At 37.6% G+C, this 20,615-nt stretch overlaps 1 protein-coding gene across 1 annotated transcript in view; it reads left to right on the top strand.

The window, feature by feature from the left end:
• LOC149260984 (uncharacterized) overlaps positions 1-20,615 on the top strand; it is a 67,353-nt gene that overhangs the window by 32,249 nt on the left and 14,489 nt on the right. Inside the window, exon 4 of the mRNA XM_089366976.1 lies at positions 9,040-9,133. Coding sequence (XP_089223102.1) covers positions 9,040-9,133 — 94 coding nt within the window. The remainder of the gene's footprint in view (positions 1-9,039; positions 9,134-20,615) is intronic.

The following is a 20,615-nucleotide window of genomic DNA, read 5'->3' as shown; positions in this document are numbered from 1 at the left end:
TTTGTATTGGGCGGTCAGATCTTGCGTTGTCTTTCGATGCTTGTCTGCTTGGTGCTTTGGTGCCTCTTCTGCACCCTATAGATGGGTTTGCCTTGTTGCCTTTCGGGGCTATATTTGGGATCTGTTTAAGCAGATTTGTATGTGGCTCGGTCCACGTTTTTGCATATGCTTCTTTCATTTGCATTATGTAATCTTTTCTATATGAATATATTATGCTTTTTCTTCTGAAGAAAAAAAAAAAAAACAAAAACAAAAAACAAAACAAAACAAAAAACAAAACAAAACAAAACAAAAAAAAAACAAAACAGAACAAACAAACAAAAAACAAAACAAAACAAACAAACAAAAAAACAAAAACAAAAACAAAACAAAACAAAAACAAAAACAAAAACAAAAAAAACAAAAACAAAAACAAAACAAAAAACAAAAACAAAAAAACAAAAACAAAAACAAAAACAAAAACAAAACAAAAAACAAAACAAAAACAAAAACAAAACAAAGCAAAACAAAACAAAAAAACAAAAAACAAAAACAAAACAAAAACAAAAAACAAAAACAAAAAACAAAAAAAAAACAAAAAACAAAAAACAAAAACAAAAACAAAACAAAACAAAAAACCAAAACAAAACAAAACTCTGATAAATAGTATACATTATAATTACAAGTTCTCCAGTGAGCCTTTAATTCATCAATCTCGTTACTATTTAAACTATTCTAAAACATTGTACCTTTTTCAACTTTTGTCGAAATGCTCTTCAATTTACAACTCACAAATTCGTTGGATAATTGATCAAGAAATTCTCTTTAAATAGTGGAATTTGTATGTATTATTTTATTTCCAAATTGAGAATTCTTGTTACATAACCGAGTGGGAATTGTTACACACGTAATTGCATCTAATTTAAACTGGAAAAGTGTATACCTTTTTATCTTTTCACAAGCAAACTACCTTGTTTATTTTTTCCTCTTCTCCTTCAATTCCTCGTTCTTCCTGTACTCTTGGCCTTCGGGGTTATTTATCTATATGTACAAACAATTGCATAGAGTTAGTATAATTCATTCAATTATCTAAAAGTCAAATAAACATACACCAATTTAAACAAAAATCCTAGATTTGCTTGTTTTAATGATTTTCCTCTTCGTTATTTGAAAATTTATATTTGTAGAAATTGTTTATGAGATTAACAATATGTAGGAGAGATGTAGGGTTGTACTGACAGGTGGTTTTTATTTCAACAACTTGGATTTAATAATACCACATTGTGTGTTAGATTTCCACGTAACCATGAGTGTGATAACAGACATGTGTCATGACATGTGGATAAGATTTGATGTCATGGTGAGATGGGTCAGTGATTTAGATGATTGTTGGTGATAGGAATCCAAGTACCACAATTTTCTAGATATCTAAGCATCTGGGTATTTGAATTACCTACTAGAAACATTGATTGTTCAACCTCCTAGATCCAGATATCATTTCAAGCATGAAGATATCCAAGATTTGAACATCTAGATGGATAATGTCTTGATGTTAAGGCTTCTTCCATATCTAAATGTGATAACAAGTGTAGAGTAATTGGGATCTAGGCATCCTAATAAACAAAATGCTTCCCCACTATGAACTCTCCTGAATCCAAGTGGGATATCATGTGTAAAGTTATTTGGGATTTGTTCATCCACTATGTTCATGAATTACCTGTTGAGGATACATCTGGATCTGGATATATGCCCCCCATTCAACATCTGAATACAAGATATAACAATTGGTTTTCATTTTATCATGGACCTAAATTACAAATGGGGATTAAACTTCTCAAAAACTTAAAGATTATTGGGCTTGCCTCCCACACACTATAAGAAAGAAACCACCAAGCCCTTCTTAACCTAATTTTATAGGTTTTCATAGAGGTGAGAGTAGGCCCCGTCACTAGATTGGTAAGTAGGTGCACAAGAGACACAAGTACAAGATGAACTAGCCCCCCAAAAAAGCCTTGTAATGACAATAAATTTTCAACTTTAGCCCATTCCATTTATGAAGGGCATAATCCCCTAATGCCTCCCATGGATGTGTAGGAACTTGTGTAGCTAGTTGATGTCAATCCTTGGGTTCCTATATGCTTGGCATGGTCTATTTTTAGTGTTTTATGATCAAACAATTGTCCTTTGTCTTTTAATGATCTATTTCTATTTTCTAGAGAGTTTTCTATTGACAATATGACAATGGATGTTTTGGCCTAAACCTAAGCACATTTTTAAAAAAAAAATGTGTCGTGCTTGTGGAGGTTACATGTATGTTTTATTAAATCGTTGTGTAAGATTTTCATATTAATATTCAAATGAACCTTTAATTCAAAAATTATCCTATAGATACTCTAGTTGCAATAACATAAGCAACATAAATCAAGGAATCCATGGTAATCTCCTCTTACTAACGTTGGGAAATAGTTGATAATATGATATAATCATCTATTAAATGTTCACCTATCCCTAATGCGCTTGTCAAACAAGCTAACCCTACATGTATCTCAATTTTGGTGGAGGGATTGAGAATCTATCTAAGAGCTTTACCAAATATAAGCTTACATATAAGTATATGGTTGTGCTAAATACTAATCATGCATGGTTGATCAAATAAATTCTAGAGGCTTAAATTCCATCTATGACTACTGTGGAATCTAAAAAAGGTTTTTTTTGCATGGCCATTAGGTAAGAGAGGCTTATTTTCTAATAAAATATTTATCCAATGGAAGTTCTCTATCGGGTTGGGATGAGTCATGTTGTGGTCAACTTCCCCCACTTCCATGTCCCAAAGAGTTACTCTCCTAGGAGATAAGGTACCTTAGGCTATAGAATTTTAGGATTCATGGCAACTTATTCACACGAAAAATATTTTTGCTCTAATAAAAGAAGAGAAAGAACACCTTATTTTATACGAACGACACAACTAAAAAAAAATCATGATTTGATAGCTCCCTAACACTGTATGTGAATATGGTCTTGAAAATAACTTTGCAAGTTCAAAAGACGAAAATGGAGATCAATCATTTGTTTCATGTATTAGAGTTTTGAGAAGGTGTTCCATGCATAGGGATCCACCTATTGTTTCCCTAGCCAAATCTATTCAATATTATTAGTCATGAATACTTAAGAGCCAACCTCATTAATAACCAAAGCATATTGTTTGGGATAAGATGGAAAAAAACCATAACAAGCCTCTTACTCTCATGCATAACAATAACAAGTTTTTTAACTTGTTACCATGTTAAGTCTCCATGGGGTTGGGATGAGTCATCTTGTGGTCAACTTTCCCCACATCCATATCTTGAAGAGTTGCTCTCTTAAAGATAAGATACCTTAGACTATAGAATTTTACAATTTATGGCAACTTATTCATGTGAAAATATTTTTTTCCAATGGAAGAAGATAAGCAACACCTTATTTTATAAGAATGACACAACTATAATATTTCCATGATTTGATAGCCCCTAATATTATATGTGAATATCTTCTTGTAAGTAATTTAGCAAGAGCAAAAGACCAAAATGGAGATCAATCATTTGTAACATGTATTGAAGTTTTGGAAAAGTATGACATGCATAAGGAACCAGTTAGTGCTTCCTGAACCATATTTATTCAATCTCACTAGTATAAGATACTCCAAAGGCAACCTCATACTAGCGTAATCATATTGTTAGGGATAGTATGGAAAGGAGGCATAACTAACCTCCTACTCCTATGAATAATAATGACAAGTTTTTTAATTTTGACATGTGAAATCTCATTAACTAAGAAACCTATAAAGTTAGGTAATGATGGGTGAATCTAATTATCGACAATGATGGGTGGATTTAATTGTTGTGGAAGTGAGTTGTTTAATACTAGTTGGACTACAACCCACTGTAACTTAATGACATTGTATATATTTTTACACCTAAGATCAATATGTTAATTAATCCCACAAGAGAATTATATTTAATATAAATTATTTTCAACCACATTAATTTTCATAATTGAATTGCTTCTATCTCTTAAACAAATTAATTAATAAATGAAGTTAATTAAATAACGGATAGCATTAAAAATATATTTCAGTTAAGCTCACGGGGCGTAGAATAGACAGTGATGGGGTGTATTATTAAGTCACACCATGATGTGAAGGTCACCAGTTTGAAACTTTGTGGGAAAAAATCAAGTCATGTTAAGGGTTGGTGTGGCCCAACCGGGTGCGATCCCTGGGTGATTTTGATGGCTTCGATGCCCCTTGGTCGCGGTTTCTCAAGCCACGGGTCAAGCCTGATGTAATCTCTGAAAAACTCATACAAGTTGACAAACAAACAAAAAATACATTTCAGTTAATTTATACATGTGTTCTTGAGCCTAGTAGTTTATATAATTAACTTGTTTCTCACATATTTTTAGGGTATTTGGCACATATGGTGCAATATTCATTGAAATTTGATGATATAATTATGGGTGAAATTATATTTTTTTGTTATTTGAAAATATAAATAGATTCATTCTCTTAAAAAACCTATTAAACTTTTAAAATATACAAAATAAACTTGCAATTTATACAAATCTCTACCGTAGAAGCAAAATGAAGCAAACCTCATGGGAAAATATGCCCAAAATAACCAAAACATAAAACAAGTAGGTAACACCTACATCAATGCAAACGAATTATAGTGGGAAACTAAGGGATACTTCTTTTCGAATATTTTCGTTGATCCACTACCTATAGCGTATAACACATAGAAATTAAGCCTACAACGTCAGTTATCCCTTGTGCCAAAGTTTTCATCATTCCAATTACCCATTTGCTCCTTCTCCCTTTGCTCTAGCATACCTCACACAATTCACTTATTTCTATATGTGGTGATGTTACTCTCCTGAACATTTGATACTTTTCTATTCACTTGTTTAATGTGTGATAGGTTTTCTAGAATGTCTACAAGGTATCCATGATATTTAAGTGATGGGCAAAAATAAATGTAAAATGTCTTGAGAAGGTAGTCTTAAAAGGAACCAAACATAAAAAATTTACTTATGTTTGTCCAATTTATACTTTGAAAACTAGAGACATTTTCTTATGCTAAGTAGATGCATGGTGAATGTGAAATTTATAAAACACATATTCTAACGATTAGATGTTTTTGGCATTTTCCAAACATATTTTTTAGTTTATTTTGTCTAAAATCTAGAAAGGATTTCTTGAATTGGTAAAGTTTGAGTTATGTAATCTGTACAATCCAAGTGCCTCAAAAGTTATTAAGGAAGTTGAATCAATTTATGCATTCAAAAACTTAATTTAAATAACAAAAATCTACAATTTCACTATAAAATTAATCATCAAATTCCAACTTAAAAAATAAAAACATCTAAAATGTGCATTTACAAAACTTCTCAATATAAAACTTTAAATAATAAAAACATCTAATAAATTGCCAATGTATAAAATTCCTCAATTCTAAACTTAAAGTAAATAATATTTTTACTTAAAATATTCCAAAAACTTCTTTAGGGGTTAAGATGGCTCTTGAGTTAAACAAACTCTTATTTGACGCCAGGTATTGCATAGTTTCACATTGGCAAAGGCAAGTTAAGTGGATGATGGTGAAACATGGAAATAGGATTGCATTAGTTATCTTTCTTGTTGTAGAGGTAAATCCTCTCTGCGGACAGAGACGATCCCTACTAGCCCAGACCGGGTCTAGCAACAATCACACAATGCTATCACGCAAGTTCCTAATTGCAAATAAAAAGTAGATGGTGAGAACCTACTTGGATTCCAACGCTAGTGTTCGTCGAAGAGATGTTGCCTTCATTCCTTTGCCTTGGCCGGTCACGATCCCCACGATCTCTGTGATTGGACACCTGCACATGCAAAGAACAACACGAAAACAAGCGTAAAATCTAGTAGATGCAATTATATATCAGTCAAAAAAGATATAACTCAACATCAAACATAAAACAATGAGAGTGGAACCATAATGATAGTCATCTATTATTAATAAATAACAAAGAAGAATACAACCAAAGTTCTGACGTCGAATCCTTCTCAAGAGGGTCCAGCCAGCAAGTCTCTTAAGCATTCACCCTTGGAGGTAGATCTCCCAAGACAAAAACTCTCTCACACAAAAGTTTACACAAGAAAGAAACACTTCACAACCTTCCTTAAGCTCTCTAGCAATCCCACACTTGTCACACCAACTACCTATCAAGTTCACACACTAGCAGCAACACTCCAAGCATTATCAATTCCAGACTAGCTACTCATGGCAATGGTAGAGGCTTAAATAGGAGAGGGAGTCTCCATGAATGGTGGGAGGATGAGCTTATCTCCAAGGAAGGTGGCTCAAATGACGAAACAGACATGCCAGAGAAGGGAGGGCGACATTTACAAGGCCAACAACCAGGTCTGGAGTCATCTGGAAGGCCGGCTGTTAGAACAAACTCGCCCAAACTGGATCAGCGCGGGTCCATAACTGCACTGGAGCGTTGACATCGCAGCTGAATAACAAAGAAGGTCATGTCAGCGCGATCAGATATGAATAACAGACGCGCTGGCTCATGAAATTCGACCAGCGCGGGAAACACGTGTGCTTCCGCGCTGGCAGTGCATTCTGTCTGTTATGGAGCGCCCGTCAGCGCGTTTATCTTGAAAATAGTCGTGATGATAGAAAAAACTTTGGCAAAGTGGGTCATTTGGCAACATTAGAGAGCATGAGCATGATTAATTTGAACTCATGACATAGTAGGAAGACTGACAGGAAGACGGTGACAAATTACAGTGTAACAGATGCCCCCTAAAGCATGAAGCCCGAGAGAGTGGGAGGGGTGAAATGCTTTACGAAACTGGCTGAACTGGAACACCCCCAGGAATAACCTGCACGTATGTACAACTGATATCTCTAATAATCGATTACATGCAGTCCAGGCATGGGCGCAGCCAACCAAAAGACATACGAAGGAGGTCTGTGGTATGGACGCAGCCACCCAGCTCAAGAGACCATGATGATAATAAAGGTATGGTCGCAGCCATCCATGAAGACTCAGGTATGGGCGCAGCCATCCATCAATGAGTCATGTAATGATCATAATAATCCACAAAATCGCAACCTGGATTGCAATAGACAAAATCCAGGGTCTTGCGCTCCATCTCGACCCGAACAAAGTACAAGTCCATGCATGTGAATATGGGAGTTGAAGTTGAACATGCAAGAACATCGTCTGATTACCAGTCAATGATGAAAATTGTTAACAGATGCGAGAGGGACCACCAATAATGACAATGGTCCTCAAGGTACTATAGGTACAATCCACGGCGTGCGAATCAATGAGTTGGTGTCGAACACTCGCAGAATCATTCGATCGGAGGCCAATGATGAAAACCTCGCGTCGAACACAAAGAACCTGCCATTGAGGCATGCAGGCTCTAAGGCACCTAAAGGGAGTCTCTAAGTCACCTTCCTGGATAATGAGCTGAAGTCGACAGGAAGTGACCTTGATCGAAGGTGGGCCATAATGTTTCCCACATCATCGACATGAGACAGAGAAGGATAAGATATTTTGTGTGAGGTATCAGAGGGGGGTTGAGTATTCTTGCAGAGGTCAACTTCTCTTGAACATATCAGCGGCACGACAATGGACTTGGCAGTATTGATATTCAAATGATCAAGGGTCATGGTGACAAGTCAATGAGCAGATGAAAAGTCAAACAGGATAACCCAAACCAACGGAGGCCAGTGTAAAATAAGATGAGATGTCCCCACCCCGACACGAATGCAGACTAGTGCCATGTTCAAGAGCGACATACTGCCGATACGACAATAATTATGATTCCATTTTCCCCACCATTCCTGGCGAGTACCCCGATTATTTTTCGATGACAAGCTTGACAGGGATAGCATATGCTTGTGAGCATCATTTCGACGGAATCCGATGTCATTAAATTTTAACGAGTCTGACAAAGGAAGAACTCGGCTTCCTTTCCTGTTTATAGAGTCTGAAAAGACAGCAGAAAAGTAAACTCCAGGGGGGTCCTTTTTCGTAAAGTTGTGTCTCTCGAGCCTGAAAAAGTATAAAACAATGCTCGAAAGAACCGCCCGACCAGTATGATCGAGGAGTACTTTTCGTAAGTAGTAACTTCGACCCGAAAAAGTAGAAAAGCAGTCAGAAGTACGTCGTTTTGGAGCCAATAACGAGTTTGAAACGACAAAAACTTGGCAATCTTTTTAGTTTAAACGGTCGAAAAAAGAGCTTTAAAGGCGACCGCCTCTCATTCCTTTTAACGAGCCGAGAGGGGGACTCGGCCATCTTTTCTTATTTCACGTCGAAAAAGAGCTTAAAGATGATGTTCCGGGACCAAGCGTGTATAGAACCGTCATAATTCCACCGGCATGAGAATCTACACAAGAAACACCGCACGCGTAAACCTGTTCGAGATAATATGGACCAGACGCATAAAAACATAGTAGAACTATATGGGCACCAAGCACATGGTAAAAATCATCACAAAAATCCCTCATTTATGAAAAATAATACTTAATTATGAAATTTTACCATAAATAGGGGGGTAAATAAATTTTTTTACCATTGTTACCATTTGGAGCTTTGGAGGACGTCGTGGAGCTGTGAGGTTGACGAACCAAATTCCATTCCGTACGCACATCAACCATCCTGCAGTCTGTTCCAGGTAGGCTCACCCTCCTCTACGCTCCATTTTGAAGTATTTTAGCCGCATTTTAACGGTGGGAAGTGCTGGTCTAGGCGGATTTTTTGAAACTCAATTCGCCCTCGGTTAGCACGGATTTCCTTATCGGGTCCACGTTGATCGAAAAAGATTCACACATACCACCCCGGATCAGCGCGGAAGAGTGATGTACTTCCACGCTGACCCAGGAAAAATATCAAAGGGCGCCATTATCAACGCGACTGTTTTAAAAACAGTCGCGCTGACGCCGTGCAACAAGTTTTTTAACAAATTGAACGTATGAAACTTTATGGACAGGGCCCTAATGAATTTTTGTGTTCATGTAGGGTAAGATGGCATTCGTTTGGCAGGAGCGAGCTCATGACAATGAGGACATAGCGGCATTTGCCGATGCCAGGCGCCGTAATGCAATGCGGGCGTGTGGGTTGCTCAAATTCTTCTTAACTCCGCGCCTGCGAGCACATCCTGACCTTCTTGAATTCCTGATCAGAGCCTGGAATCCCACTGATGGGAAATTTGTGATTCGAGGCCGAGACATTGAGTTCGACTATACAAATATCTATTTTTTGACCGGGTTATCACGTCGAGGTGAGATGCCCATTCTAGAGGGGCAGCGACCCGGCGGTGATACTCTAGATATGTTGATGGCCCGGGTGTGCCCACAGGCACGCAAGTAGCGGAGTGGGAAAGTAGCTATTCCTACGGTGGAGGACATCGTCCTTCGAACCATACTCTTCATGGTGACGCGGGTAGCAGGTTCCTTGGCCAATCATGAGGCCTTGAAGGCCCATCTTCGATTGGATCTCGAATGTTTAAATCCCACCATATTCAACTGGGCAGCAGCAGTAACAACCAGTATGAAGAGACAGTTGAGCAACTGTCGACGTGGTGAGTCGAAGCAGTTTGGCTATGGGTCGATTTTAGTCCCACTCATGCTGGAGCGGGTACTGGCATTACAGCTACAGGACATGGTCGTGGATCCACCTAGAGGCCCCCGAGAGACGAGGGCCAGTCGATGGGGCCATGTCATGCCACGAGGAGGTGGCGGCCGACCAGTGGCATGGGGAGTATACTTCCGAGAGTGGCTGGATCGGCAGACTATTTTCGTGGAGGACTGGCCATATGCCGGCATAGACTTCCGTGGAGACCTAGACATTCTGTTGCCTGCTGGAGAGCAGTGGGACGATGGTGGTAAGCCACTTGATCTCTTTTTGATTTTTTATTTTTGTTAATGTTTTTGATTTTTCATGTACATGTCTTAACGATGAATACTATGGTATGCAGATGTAGGACCGACGAGACCCCTTGGTTTGGCCCCAGAGGCGCGGAGGGATGCACAGGGCATTGGAGCTCTGGCCCTGGCTCCTCTGGGAGTCGATACGATGGAGACCGTGATACGGAACCTCGAGGGCTTACTGTCAGGGATTCCAGATTACCAGGGGATAGAGGAGGTCCCCATAGCATCTCAGATCCATACAGTGGGGGTAGAACCTAGGATGCACCGCCTTTTGAGGCGGGTGGCACGAGCGGCTGCAGATTATAGAGAGCATAACCCACCCCAGTAGACATCTAGGTCTTTATTTCCTACTGATGGTTTTTTGAGAGACATGTGTCTCAGATGTACCAAGAACATAGGCCTTATCTAGACATATACACTTATTTTTTGAGCGCCTTGGTGCGCCATACGATATATATATACATATTCCTATGGTTTATTATTTTGCTTTTATGTGCTTGCTTGTATGATGTTTTGATTATAAATTACGCAAATGTCTATCTAATACATGATTAGCCAATGCATCAGATAATGTGTTTAATCGTCGTGGAATATGCTGATATGTGATAAAGTCAAAATTCCTTTCTAACAATTTAACACGTAAGTACAACCTTAAAATGTGACGGTCTCTGACGGAATATCACCCATTGAGCTGATGGACGACAAGTTGAGAGTCTAGGTTAACAACCAATGTACGAATATTGAGATTAATCACCTCGGCTAATAATTCAATAACAGCACTATATTCAGCGACATTGTTTGTAGTACAACCTAAACACACACCCTGAAGATCTATCAACTCACCGTGAGGATCATAGATCACCCACACCGCAGAGGACAAATTGCGAGTGTTGCGGCAGGCACCATCAGCGAAACCAATATAAGGTGCACCCGACATCTGCACAAGAAGCAAAAACATAATAAGGAGCAATCACGCTTTTCACACCAAGCCAAAAAACATGAAAACATACACACACACACACACACTTTCTAAGACACACACATGTATAAATTGAAGCGCATGAATCATGCATAGTTCTTTTTCAAGTACAACCCATTGCGGAGCTTATCAAGAGGATTACCTTCGTATTCAACTAGCTCGTATGCCCCTTTTTGCAACACTCTCTTTACAATGTAAGGGCCTAGCCACATGGGCTCAAGTTTGCCTGCCCTCAGCTTGTCATTTGCTTGGTCATATAGCAGGACTAGATCTCCCTCAACAAAGGAACGAGGATGAATGGTATGGTCAAAATGAGTTTTGACTCTCTTCTTTTGAGCTTCGATGGCTAGAGAGGCTAAGCAACAGGTCTCGTCTAACCGTTCTAGATAAAGAAGCCATTCCTCTACCGAAGTAGTGTTGGGAAGCAACTTGACGGCTATTTTCAACGAAGGAATTTCACATTCTATGGGAAGGGTAGCCTCCAGTCCGTAAACTAGTTGAAATGGAGTGAAACCGGTGGCATCCTTCACAGAGGTTCGGTAGGCCCACAAGGCGGGAAACAACATCAGATGCCAATTAGACGTATGCATGTCAACAGTGCGTTGAAGCATCGTAACCAAAATCTTGTTAACGGCTTCAACCTGGCCATTAGACTGAGGATAGTACGGGGTTGAACTATCGTGTCGTAAGCCTAATTGGGTTGTCAAGTCGGTCATCATGTGATTACGGAAATGTTTTCCGTGATCTGTGACAATGGCCTGTGGAACTCCGAACCGTGTAATAACATGATTGAACAAAAATTGCGCTGTTGTGTGACCGTCTTCATTTAATGTGGGCATCGCCTCGGCCCATTTTGTAAAGTAATCGACGGCAACGATAATAAACCCATGCCCCCCAGTCGATCGAGGCTTACAGGTTGTATAATCAATGCCCCATTTTGCAAAAGGGCCTACGGTCACTACAGGGTGCAGTGGGGCCGGTGGCGCACACATCTTCCGCCGGTACATCTGGCATGCATGACATGAACGGACGACAAGAATGCAATCTTTAAAAATGGAGGGCCATAAATAACCAGCGCGAAGGATTTTTTGAGTTATGGCATATCCGGACATGTGACCACCATAGGCGCCAGAGTGGCAGTCGTTCAAGACTCTCTCAGCTTCCTCGAGGGTAAGACATCGGTGGAGAACGGAGTCCACGCCGAGACGGTACAGGGTGTCCCCTATGATATGATAGGGTTGAGACTGATGGCGGATCCGCCGCCGAGCATCTTTGGATACAGCAGGGCGGAAAGAAGACGTTTGTAAATAAACGATAATATCCCCGTACCAGGGATTGAGGGTGTTGATCAGAAAAAGAGTGTCGTCCGGGATATGATCCTCTGAAAGAGAGGGTGTAGAAGGAGATGGCAAAGAACAGAGTAATTCAGCAAAGACCAGAGACTTCTTAGACTTGGCAGCAGTAAATTCCAAGTCAAACTCTTGGAGGATTACGATCCACTTTGAGTATTTGCCCCCCAGCAACTGACGTGACAAAATGTATGTCATCGGGTTGCAGTCAGAAATCACGGTTGTGGTGCACAACAAGATATAATGTCGGAAGCGTTGGACGACACAAATGGCGGCCAATGCCAACTTCTCGACATAAGCGTAGCGAGTTTCCGTATCCAAGAGGTTGCGGCTGAGATAATATATGACATGTTCATTGCCATCATCATCATCTTGTACGAGAACCATGCCGATAGTAGTATCGGCGGCGGCTAGATACAGAGTATAATCACGGTGGTAGTTCGGAGGTCGCAATAATGGAGCAGAGACAAGGAGACCCTTGAGTCGCTCGAAAGACTCCTGAGTGATAGCATCCCAATGGAAGGGGGTATCTCGCTTCAATAACCGTGTGAAACCCTTAGCCACCTCGGCATAGTTCGGAATGAATCGTCTTAAGAAATTCGCTTTACCCTGCAAACTTTGCAACTGCTGCAAAGAAGCAGGGGGAGGAAGGGTCAAAATAGCCTCGACTTTGAGGGGGTCCAGACGGATGCCCTCTCGGGAGACGATAAACCCGAGCAGTCGGCCTGATTCAATGCAGAAGACACATTTATGAGGATTGAGCCTGATACGGTAGTGTCGACAACGGAGAAAAATTTCGCGAAGATGGGAGGGATGGTCTTGACGCTTAGCTGAATGAGCTGGAAGATCATCCAGATACAGATGTACAATGTGACGAATGTCATGAAAGGCATAGGACATTGCACGTTGGAAGGTACAAATTGTTGTAGAGGTAAATCCTCTCTGCGGACAGAGACGATCCCTACTGGCCCAGACCGGGTCTAGCAACAATCACACAATGCTATCACGCAAGTTCCTAATTGCAAATAAAAAGTAGATGGTGAGAACCTACTTGGATTCCAACGCTAGTGTTCGTCGAAGAGATGTCGCCTTCGTTCCTTTGCCTTGGCCGGTCACGATCCCCACGATCTCTGTGATTGGACACCTGCACATGCAAAGAACAACACGAAAACAAGCGTAAAATCTAGTAGATGCAATTATATATCAGTCAGAAAAGATATAACTCAACATCAAACATAAAACAACGAGAGTGGAACCATAATGATAGTCATCTATTATTAATAAATAACAAAGAAGAATACAACCAAAGTTCTGACGTCGAATCCTTCTCAAGAGGGTCCAGCCAGCAAGTCTCTTAAGCATTCACCCTTGGAGGTAGATCTCCCAAGACAAAAACTCTCTCTCACACAAGTTTACACAAGAAAGAAACACTTCACAACCTTCCTTAAGCTCTCTAGCAATCCCACACTTGTCACACCAACTACCTATCAAGTTCACACACTAGCAGCAACACTCCAAGCACTATCAATTCCAAACTAGCTGCTCATGGCAATGGTAGAGGCTTAAATAGGAGAGGGAGTCTCCATGAATGGTGGGAGGATGAGCTTATCTCCAAGGAAGGTGGCTCAAATGACGAAACAGACATGCCAGAGAAGGGAGGGCGACATTTACAAGGCCAACAACCAGGTCTGGAGTCATCTGGAAGGCCGGCTGTTAGAACAAACTCGCCCAAACTGGATCAGCGCGGGTCCATAACTGCACTGGAGCGCTGACATCGCAGCTGAATAACAAAGAAGGTCATGTCAACGCGATCAGATATGAATAACAGACGCGCTAGCTCATGAAATTCGACCAGCGCGGGAAACACGTGTGCTTCCGTGCTGGCAGCGCATTCCGTCTGTTATGGAGCGCCCGTCAGCGCATTTATCTTGACAACAGTCGTGATGATAGCAAAAACTTTGGCAAAGTGGGTCATTTGGAAACATTAGAGAGCATGAGCATGATTAATTTGAACTCATGACACAGTAGGAAGACTGACAGGAAGACAGTGACAAATTACTGTGTAACATTTCTCACCAACCTTATATGTATGAAAAAACTCCACTTTAATTTACAAACAAACTCCACATTATTTTTTTCCATATTCACTTTTCATGTTCCAAATTTGCAATGCAATTTCACATTGAGAGCTTCAATTGTTTTGATGATATAAGAATAGAAACTAATGTGCAACATGATATATGACATGTAGTCATTAAAAATATTTATGGCCAAAGAAAAGAGTAACGTTGTAAAACAAAGGAATGGTGAGGATTGACCCCATACCTTCATGTTCAATAAGCAAGGCTTCTCTCAAGCCTATACCATGCTTCATTGATCTCATAGGCCTTCGCTACTTGGCTCATGCTAAATAATGGCAAAAGATCACCAACAAGTGGAGGACCCCATGGACGCTTGTGAAGGATGAGTAGAAAACATCTAAGGGTATAAAAACATGCACATAGACTACAATGACTTGTGCATCCACTAGAGTGACTGTTGTAGGCGGTTGTAGAGTGACTGTTGTAGGCAGTTTATATGTGCCATGTGATTTGTACCGGTTGTCATTGACTACCCAAATGATTATAAATTAAGCATTTGTAGGATATTTTTTGGCAATTAATATTTCTGGAATTATAGCTCTATTAATGCACATGGTAATATATGCTACCGGTTGGATTTTAGCAAGTACAAAATCTAAGAGGTCGCATATATTGCCCCATGCATTAATGGAGTTATAGGTCCATAAATATTAGTTTTCATATTTCTTACCAACATTAAAATTCAAATTTAAGCTTACCTACTATAAAATGTAAATTTAAATGAAGGTGGAAAAAATGTTTTTACAGGGTTCCATGGAAGGTGTTTTTTTAAGGGAGTTATTTTTAAGTGTTTTGTCGTATATTCATGACCTATCAAACATTGATATGTGGTCATTATCTCTTTAATTGGTTTTTCTTTATCCACAATTTTTATCGTGTCACAACCACTTAGACAACCTACTTTTAAGCACATGCATTTGGTTCGATCCACAATTGAAATGTGGTCATTATCTCTTTAATTGGTGTTTCTTTACCCACAATTTTTATTACATCACAATTACCTAAACACCCTACTTTGAAGCACATGCATTTGGTTGGATCCACGATGTATGAAGTGTTGAGGATGGACCCATTGTTTCCCTTTCAATATGTGAAAGTGAAGGAGGATGTTGTTCTTGAGTTGCATGATGCACATTTTCATGTGAAGAACACAAGCTTCTAGCGGAGTATTAGGCAATGACAATGAGAGATCCCCTTCTATTTTAAGATGCACAACACTTTACTCCATATTGTTTCATGCATGATAAGGATAAAGGATAGAAATTGTTGTAGTATTTGTTCTAGTCAAGTAGTCTTAAAATAGACAAACCCTCCCTACACAACAAGTAGTGTCTAGGGAAGAATGTTGTAGTAATATTAGCATTTCTTTTCGTTGTCCACATCTATTTAAAACATGATTCCATTGATATAGATCACAATACATCCTCCTCTCACATCATTTTCACTATTCTCATTAAGGCACCACTTATGATGCAATTTCAATAGCAACACCACTTATGATTTTTGGAAAGTTTGAAGCAAAAAGCCATATTTAGTTCTATGGGTGGAAAATAGGCTATGAAACATGGAGCATCGAAGGTTGGCATGCCACATATAAACATTTATTTTATGATTACAAACATCATATTTACAATCGTAAAGGCAACATATATTTCCTAAGAAAATCATATTCCTAGTGATGAAATTCCAAATGTTGAATCTAAAAGCTACATCTTGTGCTTGTTTGACAACTTTTTCTAAGATATCAACCCCTATAACATAGTAGTTGGGACTAACAAGGGCTAGCACATCACACCCATGCATTTAGTAATAGATACAACCATGGTTGGCTCAATCCCTTCAAAATCATGTAGCCATGTGTTGATGTCCCCAATTGCTACCCAATTTTTGTCCAACTCTAGTGAGATTTCAAGCATCAAGGACATTGAGCTATAAATAAATCTAAGCTACCAATAGACACTTTCGAATTTGGTGACTATGTCGCTCCATCTATTTGTATGCATTAACCTATAATGTTTCTTGCATCTCTCAACTATACCACTTCCCCGAGATAGGCCTATCAATTATGTATGTAGTATCTCTATTATCATGCCCCTAAGATTTAATACGTCATTTCGGTTGGAGAATTTTACTTTCCCACCCCTAGAAGTTTTTAGAAAGGAATTAAATTTGCACCTAGGACATTGACACTACAAAAAATAGTAATCATTATGAGCAATAAGAATAATAAACCAAAAAATATTGCTTCCTTTGATGTTGTTAGTTGAAAAAGTCATTGTTGTTTCATGGAATACCAAATCATTGACCATTTTATATTCCAAATTTTCACTTATGCGATTACATAAACATAACTAAATATTGTGTGTGCTTCTATAGAATAAATTACAAAATGGGTGTTATAAAAGCACATAATATTCAAGTTAACAATGAAAATTATTTAGTACTATGAGAGATACAAATTTGTGCATCAATGAAAGGTGTGTTTGCCTCATTTGTGTTATGAATAAATATGGTTTTTGAGTTAATGTTGCCTTTAATAAAATAAGTTCGAATGCATCTACTATTTTCTTTTATTCCAATATAAAAAACTTCAACCTAATCCATATCTTTTTTTTTGCTTCGATGAAATAATTTTAGCACAAGCATAAAGTGGATATCAATGTTTTCATGTAGTTAACATATCAAGCTTTTGATTGATGAGTAAAAAGTACCTTGCTATAGAGTATTAAATGTATTCCATATTAAATACGCATTATTGGATCCAAAGTTAGTTTTGATTCAATGATTGACACCCCAACATGAAGAGCATTTAACTACAGTAATGTTGGCAGCTCAAAAAAATCTTACTGACAACAATAGGGAGCATCACTCAATCAAGGTATTAATCAAACCTATACTCATTTTAGATGGCAATGTCCTCTGGTATGTGGGTCTGGTTGCCACTAGGAGAGAATTTGGAAATGACTGAGAGTCACTCCAAAGGGAAAATATATGACCTAACACTAAAATATTAATAACTAAATTATAAATATATGTAGACTTTCTATCTAATATATGGATTTCCTAGGTAACTGGGAGCATGATGTGTTGGTTTACAGACATGGAGTTAGAATCATTGTTATGCTAGGAAATAATTCACCTAACCACACAAATTAATAAGCACAAATATATTATCTTAACTATTTTAAATAAAGAACCATTTTAAAAAAATAATATAATATCTTATGTATAAGGAAATTGTAGAACGTTGAAAAGGCTTTCAAGTGATCAAAAAGGTAAACTTCAAATACCTCATCACCATAAATGTAGAATGTAAGCACAAAATTCACACCATCAGCTTCCAAATAAAAAACATTGGTCTTCAATCTTCTTATCACTCAGATAAATATGTACAATATAATTACAAGTTCTCTAGTGAGCCTTTAATTCACTGATATGGTTGCTATTTAAAGTATTCTAATACATTCTACCTTTTCCAAAAAAAATTATAACACTCTTTAATTTCCAACTCACAAAATCATTGGATAATTGATAAAAGAAAATTTCTTTGAGTATTGGAATTCATATGTATAATCTTCTTTCCAAATTGATAGTTATTTTTGCATAACCGAGTGTGAATTGTTACACACATGAATGCATCTAATTCAAATTGGAAAAGTGTGTGCACTCCTTATTTTTTCATGAGTAGACTAGCTTGTGTCATTTGTCCAACTTCTCCAACAATTCCTCGTTATGCCTGTACTCTTGACCTTCAGGATTATTCATCTATCTATACAAACAATTGCATAGAGTTAGTATAATTCATTCAATTCTCCAAAATTCAAATAAAATTACACTGGTTTAAGCAAAAGGCTAAGATTTACTTGTTTTAATGATTTTCTCTTCATAATTTGAGTTTTAATTCAATTTGTATTTGTAGAAATCAATTATAACATTAATAATTTGTAGGAGAGATGCAGGGTGGATTTCATTTCAACAACTTGTACTTAATAACACAACTATTTATAGATAACTTAGGTGATAGATGACTTAAATTATTACTTAGGTGATAGAGAACTTAAACTATTTATAATATTTTACCATAAAATTAACTTAAACTATTTATAATATTTTATCACATTGCTTAGGTGATAAATAACTTAAACTATTTATAATATTTTACCAATTCAATATATCACATTAGTTGAAGCACACAGTGAGTCACTATGTTAGATTTTTGCTTCGATTGCATTCAAAACCAAAGTTAGACTGCCATGTAACCATGAGTGTGATAGCGTACATGTTTCATGATACATGGACAAGATCCAATGTCATGGCAGGATGGGTTAGTGATTTGCAAAATTGTCGGTAACAAGCATCCAAGTACCACAGTTGTCCATATATCTAAGCATCTGGGTATTCAAAGTTCCTATTGGAAACATTCATTGCTCAACCTCCTAGATCCATATATGATTTCAAACATGAAGACATATGAGATACAAACATCCAAATTACCTATTGAGGATTCATTTGAATACGGATATAAGCACCCCTTCCAATGTTTGAGTACAAGATATAACAATTGGTTTTATTTGATAACCTGGATTACGTTTGTTTTCCATATGCAAAACCTTTCTTCAAAGATTAAGTTGAATTTAAACAAATAATAATTTTCAAAGGGAAAGCTAATAAAATAAGTAAAAATGAGTAAAAGTAGATTTACAAAATTCAAAAATAAAAATAAAAAACTTCAAAACACACCAAATCAAACCATTTACAAAGATAAAATAATCTCAAATAAATAAAAAAATTGGAAGGATCCCCATTATTTTATGAAGAACTTATATCATAATGGAGGGTTGTTGTGTATGCTCAACAGATAAGGTGGGACCAACAATGTCCCAATTTTGATGTTTCGAACATTATATGATAGTAGAAAGCAAGACCAATAACATCCTAAAAATTAACACTTAAATTAGTAATCATGATTTCATTCTATGGTTACAAGTTACATGTGCATGGAGATGCTTATAGCATAATGGTTCTCTTGTAATGTCTTTTTCTCTAATTTACAAACAACTACAGGTAAAAAATACAAAAATGAAAAGCTCATTAAAACAAGATTAATAGTTGCAACACAACCTAGTCCCTGCCTCTACTGCTAATTAATTTATTAAGGTTGTGTGGAAAGTGAAAGAAGCACAATGAAAGCTTCTTCACTCCACGCAATGACATATCGCCCAAAGCAACGCCTAATAGAATTCGTAAGATGACAAACTTTGAATCCTATGTTGCTATGTTGTATTACTATCATAACTATCGCTTATGAATATTATTATATTATAACGTTTCCCTGTTGAATAAATGATTAAGGCAATGTGGGGTCAGCATTTTTTCGTTATTTGAGAATGCTTTGTTTCTGCAATCATTTATTCCATATGTCGTTTCCTCAGCTCATGCTTCTTCTACATAGCCATCTCTGCACAGCTTACTCCACTCCTCTGCACTATGCACAACAATTGTTTGTTGATACATTGTGCGAAGTGCGGATAAATGAGCTTTCTACCTCCACACCTATGCACTCCACACAATGTATCAACGCTAATAGTTGTGCGAAGCATGCAAAGGCCTCGAAACGAAAAATAATCTTGGTTGACTTGACACACATGAAGCTTGGAAATTGTTTTATTCTTTTAATTCATTGACTATAATGATAACAATGAACTATAAACAATTTCATTGCATGCTACATTAACTTAAATTCTTAATTAATATGATCACTCTCATATGACTTTCGACTCTTGTCCACCTTTCATTGGTGTCAGATAAGAACTGAAACCATAATTCTTGATGTTTATTTGTACCAGACTTATCACTTAAACTGCATCCAGGATATACACATGGAACATATTATCGCCAGTATTTGCTAATAATGCATGATTAGTTAAATATTAAAACGATAGCGTGTTTATATGAAGTTGCATGTTAATATATGAGTTCAATATTTGATTTCCAAAATCGCGTATTTCCTATTTTTGGTGCCAAACAATGTATGAGCTTGACATCATCTTTCTAGGAATCATTTATACCATTGCATACTTACAATATAAATTACTATGAATTTAAATATTCATCTTTACCTATGCCTCAAATTAATTATAATATGCTAATTAAAAGTGTGGCTATAGATCTCATGTATACCCTATGTTTGTCTAGT

The sequence above is a fragment of the Pinus tabuliformis genome, chromosome 6 (genome assembly GCF_031772625.1).
Source record: "Pinus tabuliformis cultivar Carrire ecotype Pingquan chromosome 6, CPIR1, whole genome shotgun sequence".
Classification (NCBI taxonomy): Eukaryota; Viridiplantae; Streptophyta; class Pinopsida; order Pinales; family Pinaceae; genus Pinus; species Pinus tabuliformis.
Note: the sequence above shows the minus strand (reverse complement) of the source record. Positions and strands in the feature narration are given on the sequence as shown.